The sequence below is a fragment of the Mustela lutreola genome, chromosome 5, assembly GCF_030435805.1.
Source record: "Mustela lutreola isolate mMusLut2 chromosome 5, mMusLut2.pri, whole genome shotgun sequence".
Taxonomy (NCBI): Eukaryota; Metazoa; Chordata; class Mammalia; order Carnivora; family Mustelidae; genus Mustela; species Mustela lutreola.
This window is the reverse complement of record NC_081294.1, coordinates 160,774,852-160,802,674: the sequence shown is the minus strand read 5'-3', so window position 1 is coordinate 160,802,674 and position 27,823 is coordinate 160,774,852. Positions and strand designations below refer to the sequence as shown.

At 37.7% G+C, this 27,823-nt stretch overlaps 1 protein-coding gene across 10 annotated transcripts in view; it reads left to right on the top strand.

Moving 5' to 3' along the window:
• Positions 1-27,823, top strand: part of NLRP3 (NLR family pyrin domain containing 3) — a 78,626-nt gene that overhangs the window by 30,544 nt on the left and 20,259 nt on the right. For 8 of the 10 annotated variants that reach the window (XM_059176031.1, XM_059176034.1, XM_059176032.1 and 5 more), the window contains 3 exons: positions 9,567-9,737; positions 10,201-10,371; positions 13,657-14,287. The exons of 1 other annotated variant lie outside the window; for it this stretch is intronic. In XM_059176031.1, coding sequence (XP_059032014.1) covers positions 9,567-9,737; positions 10,201-10,371; positions 13,657-13,756 — 442 coding nt within the window. In that variant the 3' untranslated portion in view covers positions 13,757-14,287. Of the gene's footprint in view, positions 1-9,566; positions 9,738-10,200; positions 10,372-13,656; positions 14,288-27,823 lie in introns of those variants that run through there. One more of the 10 variants, XM_059176039.1, reaches the window with a different exon arrangement.

Genomic DNA, 27,823 nt, shown 5'->3' with positions numbered 1-27,823 from the left:
CATGGTTCACCTCCCCTTCCAATTTCCCTCAACTCCGTTCTCTCCATCTCCCCATGTCCTCCATGCTATTTGTTATGCACCACAAATAAGTGAAACCATGTAATAATTGACTCTTGCTGCTTGACTTATTTCACTCAGCATAATCTCTTCCAGTCCCATCCATGTTGCCACAAAAGTTAGGTATTCATCCTTTCTGATGGAGGCATAATACTCCATAGTGTATATGGACCACATCTTCTTTATCCATTCATCCATTGAAGGGCATCTTGGTTCTTTCCACAGTTTGGCAACCGTTCCACCCACCTATCTTAATACACTCAAAATAAATTGGTTTTCTAGGTCTGCTGTAACCAACATCCACAAAAGAGTGGTTAACAAGAGTCATTTATTTTCCTTTAGCTTTATTGAGATTCAGTTGACACCCAGCACTGTATAATTTAAGGTCTAAAGCATAATGACTTGATGTACATATAGTGTAAAAATCATCACAATAAGTCTAGTTAACATCCGTCAACTCGTTTAGTTACAAAAATATGTTTTTTTCCCTGTAATGAGAACATTTAAGATTTACTTTCTTATCAACTTTGAAGTATTCCATACAGCAGTATTAACTATAGTCATTATGTTATGTAATGTCCCCAGTACTTATTTATAACTAGAAGTTTATCCCTTTGACCACCTTCATCCAGTTCCCCCACTCCCTTCCCCACATCTCTGATAATCACAAATCTGATATCTTTTTCTGTAAGTGTGGTTTCAGTTTTTAATATTTTAAATTTCATGTATAAGTGAGATCATAATATTTGTTTTTCTCTGACTTGTGTCATTCAGTATAGCGTTCCCCAATGTCCACCCATCTTGTAGTAAATGACAGAATTTATTTCTTTTTTATGGTTGAACAGTATTCAATTGTATACACAATCATATCTTATTTACCCATTCATATGCAGATGGACAGTTAGGTTGTTTCCTTGTTTTGGCTATTGTATATAATGCTGCAATGAACATGGGGTGCAGATATCTTTCATATACTGATCTTATTTCTTTTAGATAAGTACTCAAATGAGAAATTGGTAGGACATGATAGTTGTATTCTTAATTTTTTGACATCCACACTGGTTTCCACTGATCTTACCAATTTGAATTCCCACCAACATTTCATGAGATTTATTCCACATCCTCCCAGGATTATTATTATTGTTATCTCTTGTCTCTATAATGATAGTCATTTTGGCAGGTGTGAGGTAGCAATCTCTTGGTATTTTTTATTTGCATTTTGCTGATGATTAGTGATGTTTATATATTTATTGATGTTTATCCACTTTGGATATTAGCCCTTTATCTGATATATCATTTGCAATTTTTCCCCCATTTTTAAGTTGCCTTTTCATTTTGTTGATCATTTCCCATACTGTGCAGAAGATTTTTAGACTGGTGAAATTCTCCATGTTTTTTGTTTGTTTGTTCTGTTTGTTTATTTTATTGCTTGTGTTTCAGGTGTCATATTAAAAAGAGATCATTCTTAAGACTTATGTCAAAGAGATTTTTCCCTGTATTTTCCTCCATAAGTTTTTATGGTTTCAGGTCTTATTTTAAATCATTCGTTCATTTTGAGTAATTTTGTGAATGGTGTAAAATAGGGGTCTAGTTTTATTTTGTTTTACATGTGAATATTCAGTTTTCTCAGTACCATTTATTGAGGAAATTGTCTTTTCTCTACTGAGTAATGTTAGCTTCCTTATCTAAGTAACTAAGTATCTAAATAAGTAACTAATACTTTAAGTATTAGTTAACCATATTCACATGGCTTTATTTCTGTGTTCTTGATTCTGTTCCATTGATATATGTGTCTGTTTTTATGTCAGTACTATACTGTTTTGATTACTATAGCTTTATAATGCCATTTGAAATCAGGAAGTGTGATGCCTATAGCTGCATTCTTCTCTTTCATGACTACTCTAGCTATTTGGGAGATTTTTGTGCTTCATACAAATTTTAGAATTTTCTTTTTTCCCACTTAAAAATGCCACTGGAGTCTTGATATAGATTGTATTGAATCTATAGATGGCTTTGGATAGAATGGACATTTTAACAATATTAATTATTTTTTTAATATGGTTACTTTTTAAAGATGATTGATTGATTGATTGATTGAGAGAGCATGAGAGGGAAGGGCTGAGGAAGAGGGAGAGTAAGAGTATCTCAATCTTACTTCACACTAACTGTAGAGCCCAACACAGAGCTCGATCTGAACCAAAACCAGGAGTTAAAACACTTAATTGAGTGCACCACCCAGGTGCCCCAATAATATTAATTCTAATCCATGAACCAGGGTATCTCTACATTTATTAGTCTCATCTTCAATTTTGTAGATTTTAGTAGAGATCTCTCCATTCCTTGGTTAAACTTATTCCTAAATAGTTTACTGTTTTTGATGTTATTGAAAATGAGATACTTTTAAAAATTTCATTTTCAGATAATTCATTATAGAAATAGTACTAATTTTTGTATATTAATGTTGTATCCCGCAGCTTTACTGAATCCATTGATTAGATTTTTTAAAAAGAATTACCTACTTATTTATTTGATAGAGAGAGAAATCAGAAATAGGCAGAGAGCCAGGTAGAGAGAGAGAAGGGGAAGCAGGCTCCCTGCTGGGCAAAGAGCTCAATGCGGGCCTAGATTCCAGGACCCTGAGACTATGACCTGAGCCAAAGGCAGAGGCTTAACCCACTGAGCCACCGAGGTGCAGGCTGTAACTGTTTTTTGGTTGAGTCTTTTGGATTTTCTATCTATAAAATCAAGTCAATTGTAAAAGTCATATTTACTTCTCCTTTCCAATTCTGAGGACTTTTATTTCTTTTTGTTTCCTGCTGGCTCTGGCCAGGATTTCCCAGACTATGTTGAATAGGAGTGCAGGGAATGGGTACTCTTGTTTTGTTCCTGACCATAGAGAAAAAACTTTCAACCTTTCACCATTGACCAAGATGTTAGCTCTGTGCTCATCATATATTGTTTTTATTATGTTGTGGTACATTCCTTCTATGCTTAATTTGCTAAAAGTTTTAATAATGAATGGATGTTGAGTTTTATTAAATGTCTATTCCGCTTCTATTAAGAGGATCAAATATATTTTCTTCCTGTTCTTTCTTTTTAGACTTATTTTTTTAAATTTCTTTTTTTAAATTTAAATTTCTTTTTAAAATTCTTTTCAAAATTTCTAGAATGCACTCTTTATGCACCCCACCCAATGCTCCATGCAATACGTGCTCTCCATAATACCCACCACTGGATCAAATGAATTTTATCTTTCATTTTATTACTGTTACTTATTACATTCATTGATTTTCATATGTGGAAACCATCTTGGAATCTTAGGGATAAATTCCACTTGACATAATTAATCTTTTACATGTGCTGCCCAATTCTGTTTACTATTATTTTGTTGAAAATTTTTGCTCTATATTCATGAGGAACATGGACCTCCGGTTTTCTTGTAGTGTCTGGTTTGTTAACATCAGGGTAATGTTAGTTTCAAAAATGACTTTGAGAGTATTCCTTTCTCTGAATTTTTTGGGGAAAGTTTGAGGTGGCTTACTATTAATTCTTTAAGTGTTGATGAAATTCACCATTGAAGCCATCTGTTCCTGACTCTTTCTTTGTGGGGAAATTTTTGATTATTGGTTCAATCTCCTTTCTAGTAGTTGTTCTGCTCACATTATTTCTTCTTTGTTCAGTTTTGATAAGTTGTATGTTTCTAAGAATTTTTCCGTTTCTTCTGGGTTGTCCAGTTTGTTGGTTATAGTTGTTGTTCTTCCTTTTTTTCTTTTTTTTGAATTTTTAAATTTAAATTCTGGTTAGTTAACAATAGTGTAATATAGGTTTAAGGAGTAGAATTCAGTGATTCATCACTTACATCAACACCCAGTGCTCATCAAAACAAGGACCCTCCTTAACACTCATCACCAATTTAGCCCATCCCCACCCACCACCCTCCATCAACCCTTAGTTTGTTTTCTATAGTTAAGAATCTCTTGTGATTTGCATCCCTTTCTCTTTTCCCCCTCCCCTTATGTTCATCTATATTGTTTTGTAAATTCCACATGTGAGTGAGATCATACAGTACTTGTCTTTCTGTGACTGACTTATTTCACTTAGCATGATACACTCTAGCTCCATCCACATCATTGCAAATGATAAGATTTCATTCTTTTTGATGGCTGAGCAATAGTCCATTGTGTGTGTGTGTGTGTGTGTGTGTGTGTGTGTGTGTGTGTACGTATATATGTATACCCCACATCTTTATCCATTCATCAGTCATTGTATATTTGGGCTCTTCCCATAGTTTGGCAATTGTTGATAATGTTGTTATGAACATCAGGGTGCATGTGCCCCCTTCAAATCCGTATTTTTTTTTTTTTTTTAGTGTCTCCAAAGCATAGAGCTAAGGGCCATCTAACATTCTTTTATTTTTTTAAATATTTTATTTGTTTATTTATCAGGGAGCACAAACAGTGGGAGGATCAGGCAGAAGGAAAAGCAGGCTCCCTATGAGCAAGGAGCCCAATGTGGAACACGGTTCTGAGATCATGACCCAAGCCAAAGGCAGATGCTTAACTGACTGAACCTGTCCCCAAATCTGTATTTTTATATCTTTTGGGTAAATGCCTAGAAGTACAATTGTGGGGTTGTAAGGTAGTTTTATTTTTAACTTTTTGAGGAATCTCCATACTACTTTCCAGAGTGGCTACACCAGTTTACATTCCTATCAACAGCATAAGAGGGCTTACCTTTCTCCACATCCTTGCCAACATCTGTTGATTCCTGTGCTTTTTAGCCATTCTGACAGGTGTGAGGTGCTCTCATCATGGTTTTGATTTGTAGTTCCCTGAAGGTGGGAAATACTGAACATCTATATCATGAGTCTATTGGTGATCTGGATGTCTTCTTTGGAAAAATGTCTATTCATGTCTTCTGCCCATTTTTTAACTGGGTTATTTGTATTTGGGTATTGAGTTTGATATGTTCTTTATAGATTTTGGATACCAACTCTTTATCAGATGTCATTTTCAAATCTTCTCCCATTCTGAACATTGACTTTTAGGTTTTTTTGACTGTTTCCTCACTCTTCAGAAGGTTTTTAACTAGATGAAGTGCCAATGGTTAATTTTTGTCTTTGTTTCCCTCACCTCTAGAGACATGTCTAGCAAGAAGTTCCTGCAGCTGAGGTCAAATAAATTGCTTCATTTTTTCCTTTCTAGGATTTTGGTGGTTTCTTTTCTCACATTGAGGTCTTTCATCTATTTTGAGTTTATCTTTGTGTATGGTGTAAGAGAATGGTCCAGTTTCATTCATCTATGTGTGGCCATCCAATTTTCCCAGCACTGTTTGTTGAAGAGACCATCTTTCTCCATTGCATGCTCTTTCCTGTTTTGTTGAAGATTAGTTAACCATAAAGATGAGGGTCAATTTCTGGGTTCTCCATTCTGTTCCATGAATCTATGCGTCTGTTTTTGTGTGAGTATCTTACTGTCTTGTTGACTACAACTTTGTAATATATCTTGAGGTCTAGAATTGTGATGCTTTCAAGTTTTCTTTTCAGGATTGCTTTGGCTATTCGGCCTCTTTTCTGGTTCCATGCAAATTTTAGAATTGTTTGTTCTAGCTCTCTGAAGAATGCTGGTGTTATTTTGATAGGGGGTTGCTTTAAGTATGTAGATTGCTTTGGGTAGTATAGACATTTTAGCAATGTTTATTCTTCCAGTCTACTAGATGGATTTTTACCCCCATTTCTTTGTGTCCTCTTCAATTTCTTTTGTAAGTATTCTATAGTTTTCAGATCTTTTACCTCTTCGATTAGGATTATTCCTAGGTATCTCATTGTTTTTGGTGCAATTATAAATGGGATCAATTCCTTTTTCTTTTTCTGCTACTTCGTTATTGGTATATAGAAATGCAACAGACTTGTGTACACTGATTTTGTGTACAGTGACTTTACTAAATTTGTGTATCAAGTCTAGCAATATTTTTGTGGAGTCTTTTTTATTATATCTTCTTAAATTTATCAGGAATTTATTACCATGCTGACATATACAGATCTACAGATTTAGGCATAATATTACATAGTATACATTACAGTAATTTATTTAGGTTCTTACCAAATGATAAACTTTTGGATGACCTTTTCCTTTTTTATTATTATAAGTAACTATGAAAAAATATATTTATATATATAAATTTTATTTATGTGTGGATATTTCTTTTGAGATGGAAACCTATAAACATAATTAATGAAGTCATCCTTTACGGCATTTTATATTTTGTTAGGTATGGCCACATGTCCTGAATTTTAGGCCTTTATTTTTGGTTGCATTTTGCACTCCCCCCTCCCATATTACATAAGTGCCTCATAGTGAGCAATTGCAAAATTCTTTAATTCTTATAACTTACTCTTCACCGTCATCCTTTGTCCCCTTCTTGCCCTTTCTTTACTGCCTTGTTGAATACTGGGATTTTCCAGAAGGCTGATTAGCCAGTAAACAGAGGAAAAACCTAGATTATCTTTCCTTTCAGTTCCCTTTACCTGCTTCTTTCTTTTTCAAAACACCAGAGGAGTTTTCTAAAATGCAGACTTGATAATATCACACTTTTTCTCAAAAAAATTTCAAAAGGGGACACCTGGGTGACTCAGTTGTTAAGTGTCTGCCTTTGGCTCAGGTCATGATCCCAGGGTCCTGGGACTGAGCCTTGCATTGGGCTCCGGGCTCAGCATGGAGCCTGCTTCTTCCTCTCCCACTCCCCCTGCTTGTATTTCTTTAGCTGCCTATGTCATATAAATTAAACAAAAACAAACAAAAACAAAGAAAACAAACAAACTTCATAAGTTCTTTGAAGTCAAAGTGTAGTTGCTGTGTGTTAGCATAGTATACAAAATTGTCCCTGATCAGCTTTAGATCATTGCTTCTGCCACATCCTTCACTCCATTCTGAGTCATATTTAGTAAGCTTTTAGTTCTAAGAATGTGACCTATTTTACCCTTCCTTCCTTTGCTTACCACTTTCTTTTTGCCTAGTATGCAAATTATTCACCCATCATCATAGTCTATCTAGGAAATTCCTCCTTATTTTTCAAGTAATTTCACAGCTTTTCCATTTAAAAATAAGGACAAAAATGATACCTAAATCTTGGTTTTGTTGTAATTCTATGAGACAATCCCATTTTAAGTCATTATTTCAGCCAAATATTATTATTGTGTAGAAATGAAACAGACTTGTTGCATTTTTATTCCTTAATTTTCTTTCTGACACATTTTTATAACATAAGCATATATTAGTGATTAAAAAAAACCACAATCATTTAACAATATAGTATATGGCAAGATATCTTTACTCAGTGAATGTAGAACTGAGTCAAATGGATTGATTGAGACCAAGATGTGTGATGTTGGTTATATCCCTCTAATCAACTGGATTGCTGGGTAGAACTCATTTGATTGCCTAAACATTTCATTATGCACTCCATGCACCCACCACTCAGTCTCAATAGTAATTAACATTTTGATAATTGAGATGTGATTTATATTTAACAAAACCACCTTGTGCTACCATTTCGTGCACTGCTAGTCAAACACCTGTTCATAATTCCTTCTAGTCATTTTCTGGAAATGATGGCAAAGCTTGTCATTTTGTAGCTTACAAAATAATTTTTCCTTTCCTTTTGGATGGGTATCTTCAGTTTTCTGGAATGGTCTTCATCTTTGCTGTTCTTTGTCTTCATCTTGTCTGTTCAGGCTGCTGTAACAAAAACACCATGGTCTGGGTGACTCAAACAACAAACATGACTCACAGTTCTGGAGGCTGGAGGCCCAATATCAAGGTGCCTGTAGATCATTTCCTTCCTGGCTTTCAAATAGCCACCTTATTGTTGTGTCTTCACATGACAATAGTGGCAAGGGAACTCTTTGGGGTCTGTTTTATCAGGGCACTAATTCCATCATGAAGACTCCACCCTGATGATGTAATTACTTCTTAAAGTCTGCACTCTTACCATCACAATGAAGGTTAAGATTTCAACATATGATTTCAATATGACACAAACATTTGGCTTGTAATAGCTAATAATCTTGCACATTAATTAAGGACCATCTGATGAAATTATTCTCAGCTGGAAATAAAGTTCTTACTAGAAGCCTTGTCCTGTTTTTTGTTTGTTTTGTTTGTTTGTTTATTTGTTGTTTTTTTTTAAAATTCATCCATCTTGGGATTTATTCCCCTCTTTGTCTTGCATATTCAGGTTTTTTTTTTTTTTTTTTAAATTACGATTCATCCCTGACTGCCAAGATGGAAGCCAGTAAGTAGATAAATACTTCTGTTTTCTTTTGACTACCTGCTGGTGCTACTTTCTATGTTTCTATTTTTCCTGATTCTAAAACATCTTGGAACTTATGAACATGTTATTGTTAAGAATTCCTTCAGGAAGGAATGTGACTGCATGAGATGTTGTTAAGTCAAGGTTTTGTTGAAGGCCTAGCATAAGTGGCTTTCTGTGTACTGTATACCCACCTCTGAGCTTCTGTGCTAGAGGGATGCAGCTCTCTCCTAAAACCCTCATGTTCTGTTGGGTGAGAGAATATATTCAATTTGACCCAAATGCAGCACACCAAATTTCTTAGTCCCACTGAGTGTAATAAAAATCTAGAGCTCTAAACTCTGAGAGTCCCCTACCAGTGCAGAAGGAAGGGTGATACGGATAGAAGGGCCACAGAAGAGGGATGGCCCTATAAGGCTTAAATTCATGTCTCTTCCCACTAAACACTTGCTCTTTCAACTTAAGAGAAACATAGGATTCGGTAAACCTGATTTCTAGTCTGCAAAAGACACATAATAGTTACAGCTGCACTGCTGCCTTACTCAGTTAATGTGAGAATCCAATAAGGCAACTCTTTGCAATGTTGTTGGAATTATCAGTGAAGGATAATTTGGGATGTATTTCTGGTAGGTGTGGTGGTAAAGAGCATGCATGGCAGAGGTAATATGTGTAAGAAGGGAGAAGAATGTATAAGATGGAAGAAGAATATGTAAGAAATCTGAATCCGTTTGCTTTTTCTGTCTGTTCCACCAATCCCAGGAGAGCAGCCACTGTGACTATTATTTGTCTCTCTTATGGGTTCAGAGACAGAGAGTCATGCTTTCCTCAGACTATATCCAAGAGGCTGGGTCCTGACCTTGAAGGAGAAGGATGCAGCTTTTTAAAAAAAATTTTTTTTTAAGATTTAATTTATTTGAGAGAAAGAGGGAGAGAGAGAGAGAGAGAGAGAGAGAGAACACCAGTTTGGAGTGGGGGGCAGAGAGAGGGAGAAGCAGACTCTCCACTGAGCCTGACATGGGGCTTGATCACAGGACACTGGGACAACAATCTGAGCCAAAGGCAGATGCTTCACCAACTGAGCCACCCAAGTGCCCTAAGGATGCACTTTTTAGATGAGATGAGATTCCTGTGCTAAGATAGCTTTGCAGTGTTCAAGAAAGGCTGAACATTGAGGCCTCATTTCCTTGTTCCTTCTCCAGGTTGATGAATTCTGGCCTTACATCAGGTTGTTGTCCAGCTTTGTCATCAGTGCTCAGCACTAACCAGAAGCTCACACACCTTTACCTACGGGGCAATTCTCTTGGAGACACGGGAGTTAAGCTACTCTGTGAGGGCCTCTTGCACCCCAACTGTAAGCTTCAGATATTGGAGTAAGTCCCTTAGCTAATTATAATGATGGGGATGCATAATGGCTAAGGTGGGGGGAATGATGGTGGGATGATTTTTATCTGAGAAGTGATGGTGATCTCCTAAGATTTGGCTTATTGCAGGATCATGGGACTGGGAGGAGTTCTATTTCTTGGTGGTATAAAGATAAAAACTGGATTTCATCACAAAAGAATGGGGCAATATGGCACTTGTGTTTAAGGGAAATTTGGAGAGAGCCATAGAATTTTGGAAAAATCAGTTCAAAAACGATTACTGATTGGATCTGCACAATCCAGGAGACTGGAAAAAATGCCTTCATCTGAAAAAGGGCACAGACACATAAAATTGTTCCAAATTCATTAATCCTGTGCTTTTTGTGCATTTGAAACATTGCAGGCTGAGATCTGGGGGGTCTAGGAGGATAGTTAAGGGGACATTTTCCTTAAATCACCATCTTTCTTGCAGATTAGATGGCTGTAGCCTCACCTCACACTGTTGCTGGGATCTTTCCACACTTCTGACCTCCAATAGGAGTCTGCGGGAATTGAGCCTGGGCAGTAATGACCTGGGTGATCTAGGGGTCATGCTGCTCTGTGAAGTGTTAAAACAGCAGGGCTGCCTCCTAAAAAGCCTGAAGTAAGTATGCTTTGAACATATTTATATGGCAGTGTTCAGAGTACTAAGGACAAGTTGATGAGTTATCAAAACCCAGGATGTCTTCATTTGTATTCAAAGAGTGAGGTTGGGTCTGTGTCTATTGTTGCAGACTTTTTTATGATTCACAAACCACATATTTAACTTCATCCAGACAGTTAGAATAATTAAGGTTCAGTTGGGTGTCAAAAGAGTTTCCATTTATATTCCTGAAAGAAATCCAAGTCCCAGTGAAAGTAGCCAAATAAAATTATATGACCCTGAAAGGGACCAAAGGTACTTCGTAGACCTAGAGCAGTCCATGGTTCCTCTTAATTGCAAAGGTCTTTGCACAGTGGGGGTATTCTTAGAATTTGAAAATGAGAAAAGAAAGTTCCAGAAATGTCAAGATAGAAATTCCATAAGCCAGTTTATGTGCATTGTGTTGTGTTTCATTACTGGTGATACCACTGGTATTCATTACCTCTCCAGTAAGAGCTTCCTAGTGAGTCCTGTACCTTTGTCAACCCTGATAATCACGTTCTTGCCAGAAGAACTTTCCCTCACTTGGCTTTAGGGGCCACACCTTCTCCACACTGGATTTTTTTCTCCTTCATTTGCTATTTCTGCTCAGTCTCCTTTTGTGGATTCTCTTTATCATCCTGACCTGCACATGCTGAAACACCAGGACTCAATCATTGAGCTATTTTTTTTTTTTCTTTATACTTTATCCCATGTTGATATCATCCAGTGTTCTGGCTTTACCATATATATGCTGTGCCAGCCAATTTATACCTGCATGAATTCTATGTCAAAATGTTAGTCTGACCTTTCCATTTTATGTCTAATAAATGTGCTAAACTTTACATGTTCAAATCCAAACCTATATTGGCCCCTCTTCTGCCTCTTCCTTATCTCAAGTCAATGGTTACTCAGTGAGAATTGCTCAAGCCAAACACAAACAAAACAATGCCACAAAAACAACAAAAAACCCCATCACTCTAGGTCAACTTTCTTATATGCACATTAGCTCATTGGCATGTCCTGTTTGTTCTGCTTCCATATCATGCCAGCTTCATGACTCCTACCCTAGTTCAAGCCACTGTCCCCCTTGTCTGAATTGTTCCAATGGCACCTTCCAGGCTACTCTGCATCTATTAGTATCCTGACCATGGCAGATGGAGGGTGCAGCTAAAACAGGAGCAAGTGATTATATCATTCCTACCCATGTGCTCTAGTGACTCCCTATCACATTGAAAGTAACATCCACAAATCCATGGAAATGCCTAAGGCCTCCTTTGATCCCCCTCTGCTCTTTCTGCAAATTCATTGTCTCCTAATCCATGTTCCTTCTGCTCCACACACACTGATTTTGCAGTTTTCCAAAAATATGGTCACCTCCATAACTTGGCATTTCCTGTTCCCTCTGCCTGAACCTCTCTCCCCTTTGATATCCATGTGTCTTGTTCCCATGTATCCTTAAATTCTCTGCTTCAAGGTCTTCTTCTGTGTCTGTCTCTGACCATCCTACTGAAAATAACAGTCCAGCATATTCCCCCCTTTTCTGCTTATTTTCCTCCACAGTGTGATCACCATCATACATACCTGCTACATCACTTTCTTGCTTATTTGTTATCTATATCTTACTCAAATAATATAAATTCTATTAGTCCTGGGCTTCTGTTCTAGTTCATGACCTCAAGGCTGAGAACCAGTTGGAATGCAGGCTCAAATAAACAGAAGTGTGCATCCTTATGTAGAGATAGTGGAACACAGGTACTGCAGGAAAAGCCAACATTCTAAGAGTGAAGAGAAATAGAACGAAAAAGGGAAGGGTAGGCCAGGATGAAGCTGAGAAAATGCTGTATCTGAAGTCACTGACCTAGCCCTGAGGGACACTCTGCAGATGAGGGATAGGCTTCAAACTGACTAAGGAACCTCTGGATACAATCAACCTGTCTCATTAGCTCAGGGTGCCTTAAACAACAGATATTTATTGCTCACAGTTTTGAATATGGGAAGTCTAAGATCACAGTGCCAACCAATTCAGGTTCTGCTGAGAGTTTTCTTCCAGGCTTGCAGATGGCTGTCTTTTACCCATGTACTTATGTGGAAGAGAGAGACAGAGACAGAGACACTGTGTGCCCTCACATCTCTTACCTTAGGGGAATGATCTCATTGTGATGACCCACTCCCATGACCTCATATAACCTTAACTATATCTTAAATGTCCCATTTCAAATACCATCATATGAGGGATTAGGGCTTCTGTATAGGAATTTTGAAGAATCACAAACATTCAATCCATAACACAACCAAATAAAGATTGGTAAAAATGGTGCAGGACAAATGGTGTGATTTCTTAGCTAAGTTGCAAGGGAAACAAGAAAAAAAGAGACAAGAGGGAAGAAATTATATATCAAAGAAGACTTGAGAGGCATACAAAACAGTTGCAATGTGGGAGCTTTACTTGGCTCCTGATTAAATGAACCTAATATAAAAAATGTATCAGCTAATCGAGGAAATTTAAATGCTGACTGGACATATATTGATATTAAGAGATCAGTGTTAACTTTTTAAGTGTGATATTGGCATTGGTGGTTGTGTTTCTAAAAACCTTCATTTAGTGTCACATAGTGCAACATTTATAGATGCAAGCAATGCTGTTTGTAATAATCCATTGGGTGGGTGATAGATGAAACAAGATTGACCATGAGTTATTTTTTTTTATTATTATTATTTTTTTTAATTTAATTTTTTATTTTTTATAAACATATATTTTTATCCCCAGGGGTACAGGTGACCATGAGTTATTTTTTTAATGTATTTTTAAAAAAGATTTTATTTACTTATTTGAGAGACAAAGATTGAGAGAGAGCAAGAGCATGAGCAGGGGAGGAGGGTAGAGGGAGAATGAGAAGCAGACCCCTCACTGAGCAGGGAGCCTGATGACATGGTAGTCAATTCCAGGACCTTGGGATCATAACCTGAGCTGAAGGCAGATGCTTAACTGACTGAACTCCCCAGGCGTCCCTGGCAATGGGTTATTAATTGTCAAATTTGGGTAATAGGCATAGGGATTAACTCATTCTCTCTAAATTAACATGTTTAAATATTTCCAAACTTGAAGGTTAAAAATATAACATAAAAACAATAGGCATGAAGTGTAGCATTGGAGAGCTTAGAAGTATGTTAGGTTAAGGAAAGTAAGGAGATGAGTTTTTAAGGCAAAACTCTGAGAGTGCTCTCTGAAGAATATAACACAAGGCTGTGAATTTGTTCTTACAGGTTATGTGAAATGTATTTCAATTATGATACAAAATGTGCATTAGAAACACTTCAAGAAGAAAAGCCGGAGTTGACCATTGTCTTTGAGCCCTTTTGGTAGTGATAGATGCCGGCTACCAGATGCAAGCATTTTGGCTCCCTGTCATCCAGGTGTGGAGAAGTGAGAATGAGCACTCCCCCAACCAAGGTGAAGACCATCACTCCACGACTCCTCTGGTCCAGGGTGGGACAGCGAAATCTTGCCGATGGTGTGTTTTACAAGAGAAGCATCTCCTTTCCCCTGGCTTGAAGACACCAGGACAATGAAATCATCCAAATGAGGTGGTTCTCATTATAGAACCTTAGAGGATATGTTCCTGTTGGTGACCTCATATAACTAACTCATGTAATAAAGCACTTTTTCTGTTTTTCTCTTCTTACTCTCTCTAAATCTCCTTTCCCTCATACCCTTTTTACCCATCTTTGTTCTGTTTACCTTCACCCATATCATCATTATCACACACTCCTATCTTTCTGACTATAACAGAACTAGTAAACTATATGCTATGTTGCAGTTTTGTAGCAGCAACTTATTTATTTTTAATTTTTGTAACAGTTATATTTTCTAATAAAATAATTCATGTTTATTGTAGCTGGTTGAAAAGTGAGAAAATTTAAAACCTTTTTGTATTTATTGATTTAAATAGTGTTTCCCTTAATTAATTAATTTTATTTTAAAATTATTATTATTATGTGCAATGATAGTACATCATTAGTTTTTAATGAACAACGATTCATTAGTTGCATATAACACACAGTGCTCATCACAACATGTGCCCTCCTTAATACCCATCATCCAGCTGCCCCATCCCCCATGTCCTCCCTTCTTTAACTCTCAGTTAGTTTCCTGGAGTCGAGTCTTTCATAGTTTGTCTCCCTCTCTGATTTCTTCCAATTCAGTTTTCCCTTCCTTCTCCTGTGCTTTTACTTAGTTTCCACATATGAGTGAAACCATCTGATAACTGTCTTTCTCTGCTTGACTTATTTCACTTAGCATAATTTCCTCCAGTTCTGTCCATGTTGATGTTAATGCTGGGTATTCATCCTTTCTGATGGCTGAGTAATACTCCATTGTATATATGAACCACATCTTCTTTATCCATTCATCTGTTGAAGGGCATCTTGTTTCCTCCCACAATTTGGGTATTGTGGACATTGCTGCTATGAATATTTGGATGTATGTACCCATTCTTTTCACTACATCTTTATCTTTTGGGTAAATACCTAGCAGTGTAATTACTGCATCCTAAGGTAATTCTATTATTAATAACCTGAAAAAACCTCCATACTGTTTTCCAGAGTGGCTGTACCAGCTTGCATTCTACCAACAGTGTAAGAGAGTTACCCTTTCTCTACATCCTCACCCACACTTGTTTCCTGTCTTTTTAATTTTTGCCATTTTTTTTTTGCCTTTGTGCCCTTTTTTTTTTTTAAATTTTTTATTTTTTATAAACATATATTTTTTATAAACATATATTTTTATCCCCAGGTCTGTGAATCACCAGGTTTACACACTTCACAGCACTCACCAAATCACATACCCTCCCCAATGTCCATAATCCCACCCCCTTCTCCCCAACCCCCTCCCCCCGGCAACCCTCAGTTTGTTTTGTGAGATTAAGAGTCACTTATGGTTTGTCTCCCTCCCAATCCCATCTTGTTTCATTTATTCTTCTACCCACTTAAGCCTCCATGTTGCATCACCACTTCCTCATATCAGGGAGATCATATGATAGTTGTCTTTCTCTGCTTGACTTATTTCGCTAAGCATGATACGCTCTAGTTCCATCCACGTTGTTGCAAATGGCAAGATTTCATTTCTTTTGATGGCTGCATAGTATTCCATTGTGTATATATACCACATCTTCTTGATCCATTCTAATGGGAGTAAGGTAATATCTCATTGTGGTTTTGATTTGTATTTCCCTGATGGCTAGTGATGTTGAACATTTTTTCATTTGTTTGTTAGCCATTTGTATGTCTTCTTTTTGGAGATATGTCTATTCAACTCTTCTGCCCATTTATCCATTTATTGACTGGATTATTTATTTTTTGTGTGTTGAGTTTGAGAAGTTCTTTATAGATCTGGATACCAGTCTTTTATCCATAATATCATTTGCAATTATTTTTCCCATTCTGTGGATTGCCTCTTTGTTTTGTTGACTATTTCTTTTGATGTGCAAAAGCTTTTTATCTTGATGAAGTCCTAATAGTTCATTTTTGCTTTTGTTTCCCTTGCCTTTATACATGTGTCTTGAAAGAGATCACTGTGACCAATGTTGAAGAGGTTACTTCTTATGTTCTCCTTTAGGACTTAGATTCCTTTCTCATATTGAGGTCTTTCAACCATTTAGAGTTTACCTTTGTGTATGGTGTAAGTGAATGGTCCAAACTCATTCTTCTGCATGTGGCTGTTCAATTTTCCCAGCACCATTTATTGAAGAGCCTGTCTTTTTTTCCATTGGGTATTCTTTCCTGCTTTGTCAAAGATTAGTTGACCATAGTGATGAGGGTCCATTTCTGGGGTCTCTATTATGTTCCACTGATCTATGTGTCTGTTTGTGTACTGATATCATGCTTTCTTGATGATCACAGCTTTGTAATATAGCTTGGAGTCAAGCACTGTAATGCCTGTAGCTTTGGTTTTCTTTTTCAACAATCCCTGGTAAATTTGGGGTCTTTTCTGGTTCCATATAAATTTCAGGATTGTTTATTCTAGCTCTGCAAAAAATGCCAGTGACATTTTGATAGGGATTTCACTGTACGTGTAGATTGTTCTTGGCAGCATAGACATTTAACAATGTTATTCTTCGAACCCAGTTTCAGTTTTTTTAGTTTGTATATTTCCAGGAAGGCATCCATTTCTTCCAGATTGCTTAATTTGTTCACATATAGTTGCTGGTAATAATTTCTAATAATTGTTTCAATTCCTTGCTGTTAGTCATGATGTCTCCCCTTTCATTCATGATTTTATTAATTTGGGTCCTTTTTTTTTTTCTTTTTTCCTGGATAAGTTTGGCCGGTGGTTTATTGATCTTATTCTTTCGTGGAACTAGCTTCTAGTTTCATTGATCTGTCTTACTGTTTTTTTCTGGTTTCTATTTCATTGAACTCTGCTCTAATCTTTATTATTTCTCTTCTCCTGCTTGTCTTAGGTTTTGTTTGCTGTTCTTTCTCTTTTAGGTGTGGGGTTAGCTTGTGCCTTTGGGATTTTTCTACTTTATTGAGAGAGGGCTGGATGGCTATGTATTTCCCCTTAGGTCCACCTTTGCAGTATCCCATAGGTTTTGGACTGATGTGTTTTCATTCTCATTAGTTTCCATGAATTGTTTAAGTTCTTCTTTGATTCCTTGGTTGACCCATTCATTCTTTAGCATGATGCTCTTTAACTTCCAAATATTTGAATTTCTTCCAAATTTTTTCTTGTGATTGAGTTCAAGTTTCAAAACATTGTGGTCTGATAATATGCAGGGAATAATCACAATCTTTTGGTATCAGTTGAGACCTGATTTGTGACCCAGTATGTGGTCTATTCTGGAGAAAATTCCATGTGCACTGGAGAAGAATGAATATTCTTTTATTTTAGGGTGGAATTTTTGTATATATCTATGAAGTCCTTCTGGTCCAATGTGTCAATCAAAGCTCTTGTTTCTTTGTTGATCTGCTTAGATGATGTATCTGTTTTTGTGAGTGGAGTGTTTAGGTCTCCTACTATTAATGTATTACTATCAACGTGATTCTTTTTTTGGTTAACAGTTGACTAGTTGGCTACTCCCATGTTGGGGAATAGATATTTATAATTTTTAGATCTTCTTGTTGGAAAGACCCTTTCAGTATGATACAGTGTCCCTCCGCATCTCTTACTACAGTCTTTGGTTTAAAATCTAATTGTCTGATATGAGAATTACTACACCAGCTTTCTTTTGAGGTCCATTGGCCTGATAAATGGTTCTCCATCCCCCTACTTTCAATCTGGAAGTGTCTTTAGGTTCAAAATAAGTCTCTTGTAGACTATGTAGGGATGGGTCCTGTTTTTTTACCCAATTTGCAATCCTGTGTCATTTCATGGGGGCATTTAGGCCATTCATGTTGAGGGTAACTATCGACAGATAAGAATTTAGTGCCATCATATTGCCTGTAAAATCCCTATTTTTATAGATTATCTCTCTAAATTTCTGGTCCATATTACCTTTGGGATCTTTCTTCTTTTATAAAATCTCCCTTGATATTTCTTGCAGGACTGGCTTGGTGGCCATATATTCTTTCAGTTTCCGCCCATTCTGGAAACTCTTTATCTCTCCATCCATTCTGGATGACAGCCTTGCTGAATACAGTATTTTTGGCTGCATGTTCTTCTCATTTAGTACCCTGAATATGTCTTGTCAGCCCTTACTGGCTTTCCAGGTTTCTGTAGACATGTCTGATGTTATTCTGATGACCCTCCCTCCATATGTAAGAAATATATTTCCAAAGCTGCTCTCAGGACAGATTACATGGCTCTAAGATGTGAAACTTTCATTATTATATGTCAGTGTTGCTTTATTTTTATCGATTTTAATTATTTTACTGATCTTGAGAGGGGTCCTCTCTGCCTTTTGGACACAATCACTTCTTTCCTACCCCAAGTTAAGTAAGTTCTCAGCTATGATTTGATCAAATATATCTTCTAGTCCTCTCTTTCTCTCCACCCCCTCAGTGATCCCAAGAATTCTGACATTGGAGCATTTCATGGCATCATTGATCTCTCTAAGTCTGTTCTCATGGGCTTCTAGCTGTTTATCGCTATCCTCCTCAGCTTCCTTCCTTTCTATCAGCTTAGATTCTAGAATACCAATTTGTTCTGCCTCATTTACCCTGGTTGTTGGAGTATCCAGTTTAGACTGTATTCTATTCATAGCATTTTAAAGTTTGGCCTATTAGACCACATTTCTGCCCTCAGAGATTCTATATTATTGCTAATGCTTTTTTTTTAAAGGATTTTATTTATTTATTTGACACAGAGAGATCACAAGTAGGCAGAGAGGCAGACAGAGAGAGAGAGAGAGGAGGAAGTAGGCTCCCTGCTGAGTAAAGCGCCTGATGTGGAATTCAATCCCAGGACCCTGAGATCATGACCTGAGCCAAAGGCAGAGGCTTAACCCAGTGAGCCACCCAGGCGCACCAGGTTGCTAATGCTTTTATGAGGCCTAACTATTGACTTCATAATTGCTACCTTGAAGTCTATCTCTGATATCTTGCTTATATTCATATCTAGTAGTTCTGTGTCAGAGACCATTTTCTCTGGTTCTTTTCTTTGTTGGGAGTTCTTCCTCTTAGTCATTCTGTTGAGAAATGGTTGAAGGAATGTACAGAGTCCAAAATATCAACCATGACCCAAGCAAAATGCACCCCCACAAAAATCCAAAGTAGTCTAAAGCTACCACAGATACACCATTAAAGCAGATGATCTGAAACAATACAAAAAAAACAAAGATAAAAGAGAGAAAAAAAGAGAGGGGACAGGGAGAGAGATGATAACCTCGCCGAGTGGACACAGCAGGGTGATTTGCCTGTTTTTGCTTCATTTTTGGTCTCTGTGTTAGAAGACACTATATCCCAACATTGCAAAAAAACAGAACTTGCACATATATCAAGATAAAATTGAATAGAGTGAAAAATGGGCCACAAGGTAGGAGGTGTAGAGAAATGAATCCAAGGAGTATGTTTGGGGTATAAGTCTATTATATATATATATGAAAACAAAAGTTAAAAAGTGACTTAATACATAGTTTGGGAAATAAAAATCTATTTGAAATGACAGCAGGGTCAAAAAAAGAAAATAAGAAAAAAAAAACTAATAAAGAAATATAACATTTTAGCCTAAAGTATAATCAAGTTTGAAGGGAACACCTGGAGCTCCTTATATTATTTCCCCCTGGCACTGGAGTTTTACAGTGCTCTGGGAAATAAGCTTAAAAGCTATTCATCTGTTCTTCTAGTCGGTCTTCTTAGGGAAAGGCCTGTTGCTTGGCTTCTCAGGTGTCTTAGCCTAGGTGGAGTTGCCCCACTTCTTGTCAGGGGGATGAACTTAATGTGAGCTGGTTGGCTGTATGGCTTTTGTTCCCTGGTATCTTTCTGCTTCTCTCTAGATGGTTAGAGCAAATGTGGCCATGCAGGAATCTCCAGCACAGAGTTTCAGTGTCCTGGTCCATGCCCCTTAACAAATCATCCAGGCTTTTGTTCCCTGGTATCTTTCTGCTTCTCTCTAGATGGTTAGAGCAAATGTGGCCATGCAGGAATCTCCAGCACAGAGTTTCAGTGTCCTGGTCCATGCCCCTTAACAAATCATCCTGTATCCACCTCTGCTTGTACCAAACTCCATAGACTCACACATCTTCTGTGGGAGGGCATGTTGTGTTGATTATCAAATAACTTTTCCCCAGATTGAATTGCTGCATCCTTGTCTGGAGGCCTGGCTAAGTAATCTGCTCTTGTTTGCTCTATGTGGCTTTTGTTCCCTGAAGTCTTTCTGTGCAGGTTTAGAGGATAAGAATGAGAATGGCAACCTCACAACTTCTGGGCCTGGAGCTGAAAGCTTGGGGCCCCACTCCTCAGTGAGCCCTCTGAGAAAAGTAGTCAATCACTCCTGTCTGCCTGGTCTCTGGCCACAATCTGTGCTCACCTAGCCTGTGACCGAGCATTTCTATCTCAGGGACGTGACCCTGTTTTGAGTTTCCAAACCCAGAAGCATCTTGTGGTGTGCTACTCACTATTACTCCTACAGGAGGAAGGGGGCTCTCCCTGGTTCTGCCACTTGTTGGGCCCCTGCTCCAGGAGTAGGGGCCAACAGTGCTGCAGATCACAGTCATGCCTGAGCTGAAATCCCACTCCTGGGCTCATTTTTTGGGCTGGCTTCCCCATTCTGATACTAGGGATCACTGCTGCACAAGATTTCCTGTGACCCTGAGAATCTGGGGACCACACTGTCCCAGCAAGTGTTCTACCTCCTGCTTGGCTGCCTGAGGGATGACCATCAGAGAAGCAGACTCCTAAAAGTTCTGATTTTGTGCTCCTCTGCTCTGTCATTTTCTAGAAGCTGGCTGATGGAGGTTGCCTCCCCCTGGAGTTTATCTTCCCATATATCGCCTTGGATTCACTTTTCTGCACCTCCTACCTTATGGAAAATGATCGCTTGTCTTTTTGTATTTGTAGCTATTCTTTTCTCCAATCTCCAGCTGAGTATGCAGGTGTTCAGAATGATTTGATAGCTATCTAGCTGAATTCCTGGGGCCAGAAGAAATTAATGTTTCCTACTTCACCATCTTGGACTCCTCTTTCCCTTAATTTTAAAAGAAGGTGACTAGAAATCTTTTTACTTTAAACTACTGAATATAAATTAAATTGCTTTATGCATTAAAAAATCTCTTTGGCAAATGATTCACTTGTAATAAATGGGGGAAAAAATCATCTTAACCCTAACTCTGCTGGTTAAAATTTCAGCTCTGATAGGACAAGAAGTTAAAAATCATGCAAAAGAAGGTTTTAGAATAGATGGAACCTATACTCATAAATGAATGCATAATGTAGAAAATGCCTTTTGCTTCTGCACAGCAAAGGAAATAGTCAACAAAACAAAGAGGCAACCCATGGAATGGGAGAAGATACTTGCAAATGTACAGTACAGACAAAGGCTGATATCCAGGATCTATAAAGAACTTCTCAAACTCAACACACACAAAACAGATACTCATGTCAAAAAATGGGCAGAAGATATGAAAAGACACTTCTCCGATCAAGACATACAAATGGCTATCAGACACATGAAAAAATGTTCATCATCACTAGCCATCAGGGAGATTCAAATTAACCACATTGAGATACCACCTTACACTAGTTAGAATGGCCAAAATTAGCAAGACAGGAAACAACATGTGTTGGGAGGATGTGGAGAAAGGGGAACCCTCTTACACTGTTGGTGGGAATGCAAGTTGGTGCAGCCTCTTTGGAGAACAGTGTGGAGATTCCTCAAGAAATTAAAAATAGAGCTTCCCTATGACCCCACAATTGCACTACTGGGCATTTACCCCACAAATACAGATGTAGTGAAAAGAAGGGCCATCTGTACCCCAATGTTTATAGCAGCAATGGCCATAGTCGCCAAACTGTGGAAAGAGCCAAGATGCCCTTCAATGGACAAATGCATAAGGAAAATGTGGTCCATATACACTATGTATGGAGTATTATGCCTCCATCAGAAAAGATGAATACCCAACTTTTGTAGCAACATGGACGGGACTGGAAGAGATTATGCTGGTTGAAATAAGTCAAGCAGAGAGAGAGTCAATTATCATATGGTTTCTCTTATTTGTGGAGCATAATAAATAACATGGAGGACATAGGGAGATGGAGAGGAGAAGGGAGTTGAGGGAAATTGGAAGGGGAGGTGAACCATGAGAGACTATGGACTCTGAAAAACAATCTGAGGCGTTTTAAGTGGTGGGGGGGGGTGGGAGGTTGGGGTACCAGGTAGTGGGTATTATGGAGGGAATGGATTGCATGGAACACTGGGAGTGGTGAAAAAAATAATGAATACTGCTATGCTGAAAATAAATAAATTTAATTAAAAAAATTAAAAATAGAGCTTCCCTATGACATTGCAATTGCACTACTGTGTATTTACCCCAAAGGTACAGATGTAGTGAAAAGAAGGGCCATCTGTACCCCAATGTTTATAGCAGCAATGGCCACAGTGGCCAAACTCTGGAAAGAACCAAGATGCCCTTCAACGGTTGAATGGATAAGGAAGATGTGGTCCATATACACTATGGAGTATTATGCCTCCATCAGAAAGGATGAATACCCAACTTTTGTAGCAACATGGATGGGACTGGAAGAGATTATGCTGGTTGAGATAAGTCAAGCAGAGAGAGAGTCAATTATTATATGGTTTCTCTTATTTGTGGAGCATAATAAATAACATGGAGGACATAGGGAGATGGAGAGGAGAAGGGAGTTGAGGGAAATTGGAAGGGGAAGTGAACCATGAGAGACTATGGACCTGAAAAAAAACCTGAGGGTTTTGAAGGGGTGAGGGGTGGGAGGTTGGGGGAGCCAGGTGATGGGTATTATGGAGGGCACGTTTTGCATGGAGCATTGGGTGTGGTACAAAAACAATGAATTCTGTTACGTTGAAAAGAAATTAAAAAAAAAAAAGAAAAACAGCATTTTACAAAATTTAATGAAGCATATTATGTCTTTGCAGTCTTTTAAATTACAGACTCCTTTTTATAATTAAACTTTTTCTTATAAATTTAAAAAATGCCTTTTGCCTTCAATTATAAGAGCTTATCTTGGATTTATCTGATCTGAGGAGCAGTTCATCTGCCATACTTCATATTGATTAATTTCTCCTCTACACATGGGACAACCCTTGAACCACATGGGATTTTTCAGGATGGAAACACTGCTTCCTCTGTTAAATTAGTGATCCAGACTTCTGCTGCTCAAGCATGGCCTGTGGACTGTTGATATAAGGAACTTGTGCAATAATGTAAGTCAATCACATTACAAAATATGCTTTTTAGATAAGCTTTTTTTTTTCTTGGTAAGATTATATCAATAAAGGAAGAAGTATGTGATTTATATTCTGTTGCAAACTTTTTTCTTGTCTAGGACTAGCACTTGGAAGTAACTCAGATGTAGGTTTTTATTTTTCACATGTTGGTGAAGGGAACTATTGCATACTGTCTCTCTGCTATATACACCTTGACATGCTGAGTAAAATGTAATTAAAGCACATTTAATCTGGAAAGAGAAAAACTTCTGGGCACCATGAACTTACAACTGAATTAAGAGTTTACCTGTCAATCATCAGAGGAATATCTGAACAAATAAAGATGCCACAGTGTGACTATTAATTTGGAAAAATCCATGAGGCTTTCTTTACCAGTAAAACTAAAAAATGAGTAGTTTCTGGATAGAAGATTTACATACAAACATCAACAGCATGCAATTGTAAAACAAATAACTTTTCTCAACTATCATAGTCAAGACTGGATAAGGTATGAAGCAAATGGATGCAAAACTCTAAAAAAAGTATAAGTGAAGAGCAGGATACTTACACAGTTGGAAAGCATCTCTCCACAGTTGGGTAATCAGTTGCAAAAAAATAGTAACTGTATAAAGAACAGAAATTAGATAGTGGTCTGACCATCTAATAAAAAATATTGGGGGGTTGGGATGCCTGGGTGGCTCAGTGGGTTGAAGCCTCTGCCTTCAGCTCAGGTCATGATTCCAGGGTCCTGGGATTGAGCCCAGCATCAGGCTTCCTGCTCAGCAGGGAGCCTGCTTCCTCCTCTCTCTCTGTCTGCCTCTGCCTACTTGTGATCTCTGATGGTCAAATAAATAAATAAATCTTAAAAAAAAAAATCAGGTACCTGAAGTAAATCTATCAAAAACTGTATAAAAATTATACAAAAAAGAACTAAATAAATGGAGAACTATTTATGGATGACAAGGTTCCAAAATTTCAGTACCGCAACAATGCAAGTTCTCTCCCCTTGCCCCCCACTTTCCACCAACGAACAAAAATTTAGTGCAATTGCTATTAACATACTAACAGGGATTTTAATAGATTTGAGCCAGATGATTTTGAAAATGTATATGAAAAATAGATGGAGAGAGGATTGAGGGGAATTTTGGCAACATAGGAGGATTTTCTGTACTAGATATTAAGGTGTTAAAATTGGTCTATGCAGTAGAGGCAGGATAGAGTTCATGTGCTGCCACTGGAATGCATGAAAATGTCATCTGTGACATTGAAAATGATGAAGAAAGGAACCTGGTTGGGACAAATAGCCATAAACATGGGAAAACTGCTGCTCATATCATACAAATAATTTCCCTATGTAGGAAAGACACAGTTTATTTTTTTTCAATAATGTTGATATTATTTATTTATTTATTATTATTATTATTATTTTGGTTTGTCTCCCTCCCTTTTTTTTTTTTTACTTTTAATTTTTTATTTTTTATAAACATATATTTTTATCCCCAGCGGTACAGGTCTGTGAATCACCAGCGTTACACACTTCACAGCACTCACCAAAGCACATACCCTCCCCAATGTCCATAATCCCACCCCCTTCTCCCAAAACCCCTCCCCCCAGCAACCCTCAGTTTGTTTTGTGAGATTAAGAGTCAAAATGTTGAAAATAGAACTGCCCTATGACCCAGCAATTGCACTATTGGGTATTTACCCTAAAGATACAAACGTAGTGATCCAAAGGGGCATGTGCACCCGAATGTTTATAGCAGCAATGTCCACAATAGCCAAACTATGGAAAGAACCTAGATGTCCATCAACAGATGAATGGATCAAGAAGATGTGGTATATATACACAATGGAATACTATACAGCCATCAAAAGAAATGAAATCTTGCCATTCGCGACAACATGGATGGAACTAGAGCGTATCATGCTTAGCGAAATAAGTCAAGCAGCGAAAGACAACTATCATATGATCTCCCTGATATGAGGAAGTGGTGATGCAACATGGGGGCTTAAGTGGGTATGAGAAGAATCAATGAAACAAGATGGGATTGGGAGGGAGACAAACTATTTATTTTATTTTTTATTTCATGTTTTTATTTAAATTCCTGTTAGTTAAAATATAGTGTAATATTAGTTTCATGAGTAGAATTTAGTGATTCATTGCTTACATATAACATCCAGTGCTCATCACAAGTTCCCTCCCTGATACCCATCACCCATTTAGCCCATCACCCCCCACTTCTCTCCCTCCATCAACCCTCAGTGTTCTCCATAGTTAATAGTCTGTTCCATGGTTTGCCTCTCTCTTTCTCCTCCCTATGTTCACCTGTTTCTTTTCTTAAATTCCACATGAGTAAAATCACATGTTATTTATCTTTTTCTGACTGACTTGTTTGACTACCTTCATCCACATCATTACGAATTGCAAGATTTCATCCTTTCTGAAGGCTGAGTAATATTCCATTATATATATACTATATCTTTTTTTTAAATTTATTTTTTATTTATTTTCAGCATAACAGTATTCATTATTTTTGCACCACACCCAGTGCTCCATGCAATCCATGCCCTCTATAATACACACTATATACTATATCTTTATCCATTCATTTGTCCATGGACATCTGGGCTTTTCCCACAGTTTGGCTATTGCGGACATTGCCACTACAAACATTGGGGTGCAAGTGTCCCTTTGGATCACAATGTTTCTATCCTTTGGGTAAATACCCAGTAGGGCAATTGCTGGGTCCTGGGGTAGCTCTATTTTTAATGTCCTGGGGAACCTCTGTACTATTTTCCAGAGTGGATGCACCAGCTTGCCTTCCCACCAACAGTATAAGAGTGTTCCCCTTTCTCCACATCCTCACCAACACTTGTTGTTTCCTGAGTTGTTAATCTTAGCTTTTCTGAGTGGTGTGAGGTGGTATCTCTTTTTGATCTGTATGATCTGTATTTCCCTAATGAGTGAGGTTGAGCATCTTTTTATGTGTGTTAGACATTTGTATGTGGTGTGTGGTGGTATCTCTTTATGATCTGTATGATCTGTATTTCCCTGATGAGTGAGGCTGAGCATCTTTTTATGTGTGTTAGACATTTGTATGTCTTCTTTGGAGAAATGTCTTCTGCCCATTTCTTAACTGGATTATTTGGGGGGGTTAAGTTTAATAACTTCTTTACAGATTTTAGATAGTAATCCTTTATCAGATATGTGATTTGAAAATACCTTTCTACGTTGTCTTTGGGTTCTGTTGATTGTTTCTTTCACTGTGTAGAGGCTTTTTATTTTGATGAAGTCCCAATAGTTCATTTTTGCTTTTCTTTCTCTTGCCTTCAGTGACACCTCTAATATAGATGTTGCTATGGGTGATGTCAAAGAGGTTGCTGCCATTTTGATGGATTCTTCTAAAAGTAGATCTAAATGTAGAGTAGTCTGACTATAGTTAATTATGCTGTATTGCACTCTTGAAATTTGTTAAGAAGGTAGATCTTAAGTGTTCTCATCACTCACACACACACACACACAAATGCACAGATTAAAAGGGTGACTATGTGAAATGATGGATATGTTAAATATCTTGTTGGTGGTAGTGATTGCACAATGCATACTTGTTTCAAAAGATTACATTATATACCGTATATAAACCTGGATTAAAAAAGCCAACAAATTTCATTGCATGTCATGTAAGCATATTGACATTGAACATTAACTTAACAGAATGGAATTACCATAAAAGCATATTGTTTCCATGGGTGTTGGGGGGGATAAAGGCATAAACCATTTAGAAGAAAATAGGGCAAAATATCTAAGATATAAGTTGAATGAATTTCTTGGAATAGACTTAAAATGCACACAGTATAAAAAAAAAACTTAGTAAATTAAACTACACTAAAAAGTAAAATTTTTGAATATTGTAAAGTTAACATTATAGCCCCAGCTTAAGACTTTTTGTGCTGGGCTCTGGTCCACATTTCCTTCCAGCCATCATTATGCCCACACATACCACAAACTGCAGGAGATATAATCTGACAGCATGGCACATCAGTGGGCCGCCTGTGATTCTTCATAGAGTTTCTGTGACACTGCTTAGGACACATGCAGAACCACTCCCTTTTGCTCAATCTGTCAATACAACAAAATGAATGCCTGTGGAGCTGCCTTTGACCAACACTGGTGGGGGCCCCATGAAGATTTCCACCCATTTTCTTTTTCTTTTTAAAAAATATTTATTTATTTGACAGAGAGAGAGATAATGAGAGAAGGAACACAAGCAGGGGCAGAGGGAGAGGGAGAAAGAGGCTACCCACTGAGCAGGGAGCCCAATTCAAGGCTTGATCCCAGGACCCTGGAATCCTGATTTGATCTGAAGGCAGATGCTTAATGACTGAGTCACCCAGGCCCCCCTTCACCCCTTTTCTGAGATGCATTCTACAAGTCTTTCAGAAGGTCCGCTGGGACTGAGCCTCTGTATCTAGCTGTAGATGCCAGTTCATTAGACTTCCCTTGTATTTGTTTCCTTTTCTTATGGGGTATAGTGTGTCCCCTGCCCCCACCCCCCGGACTTTTCAATTCAGAGGTTAAAATCCTCACCCCCGGTA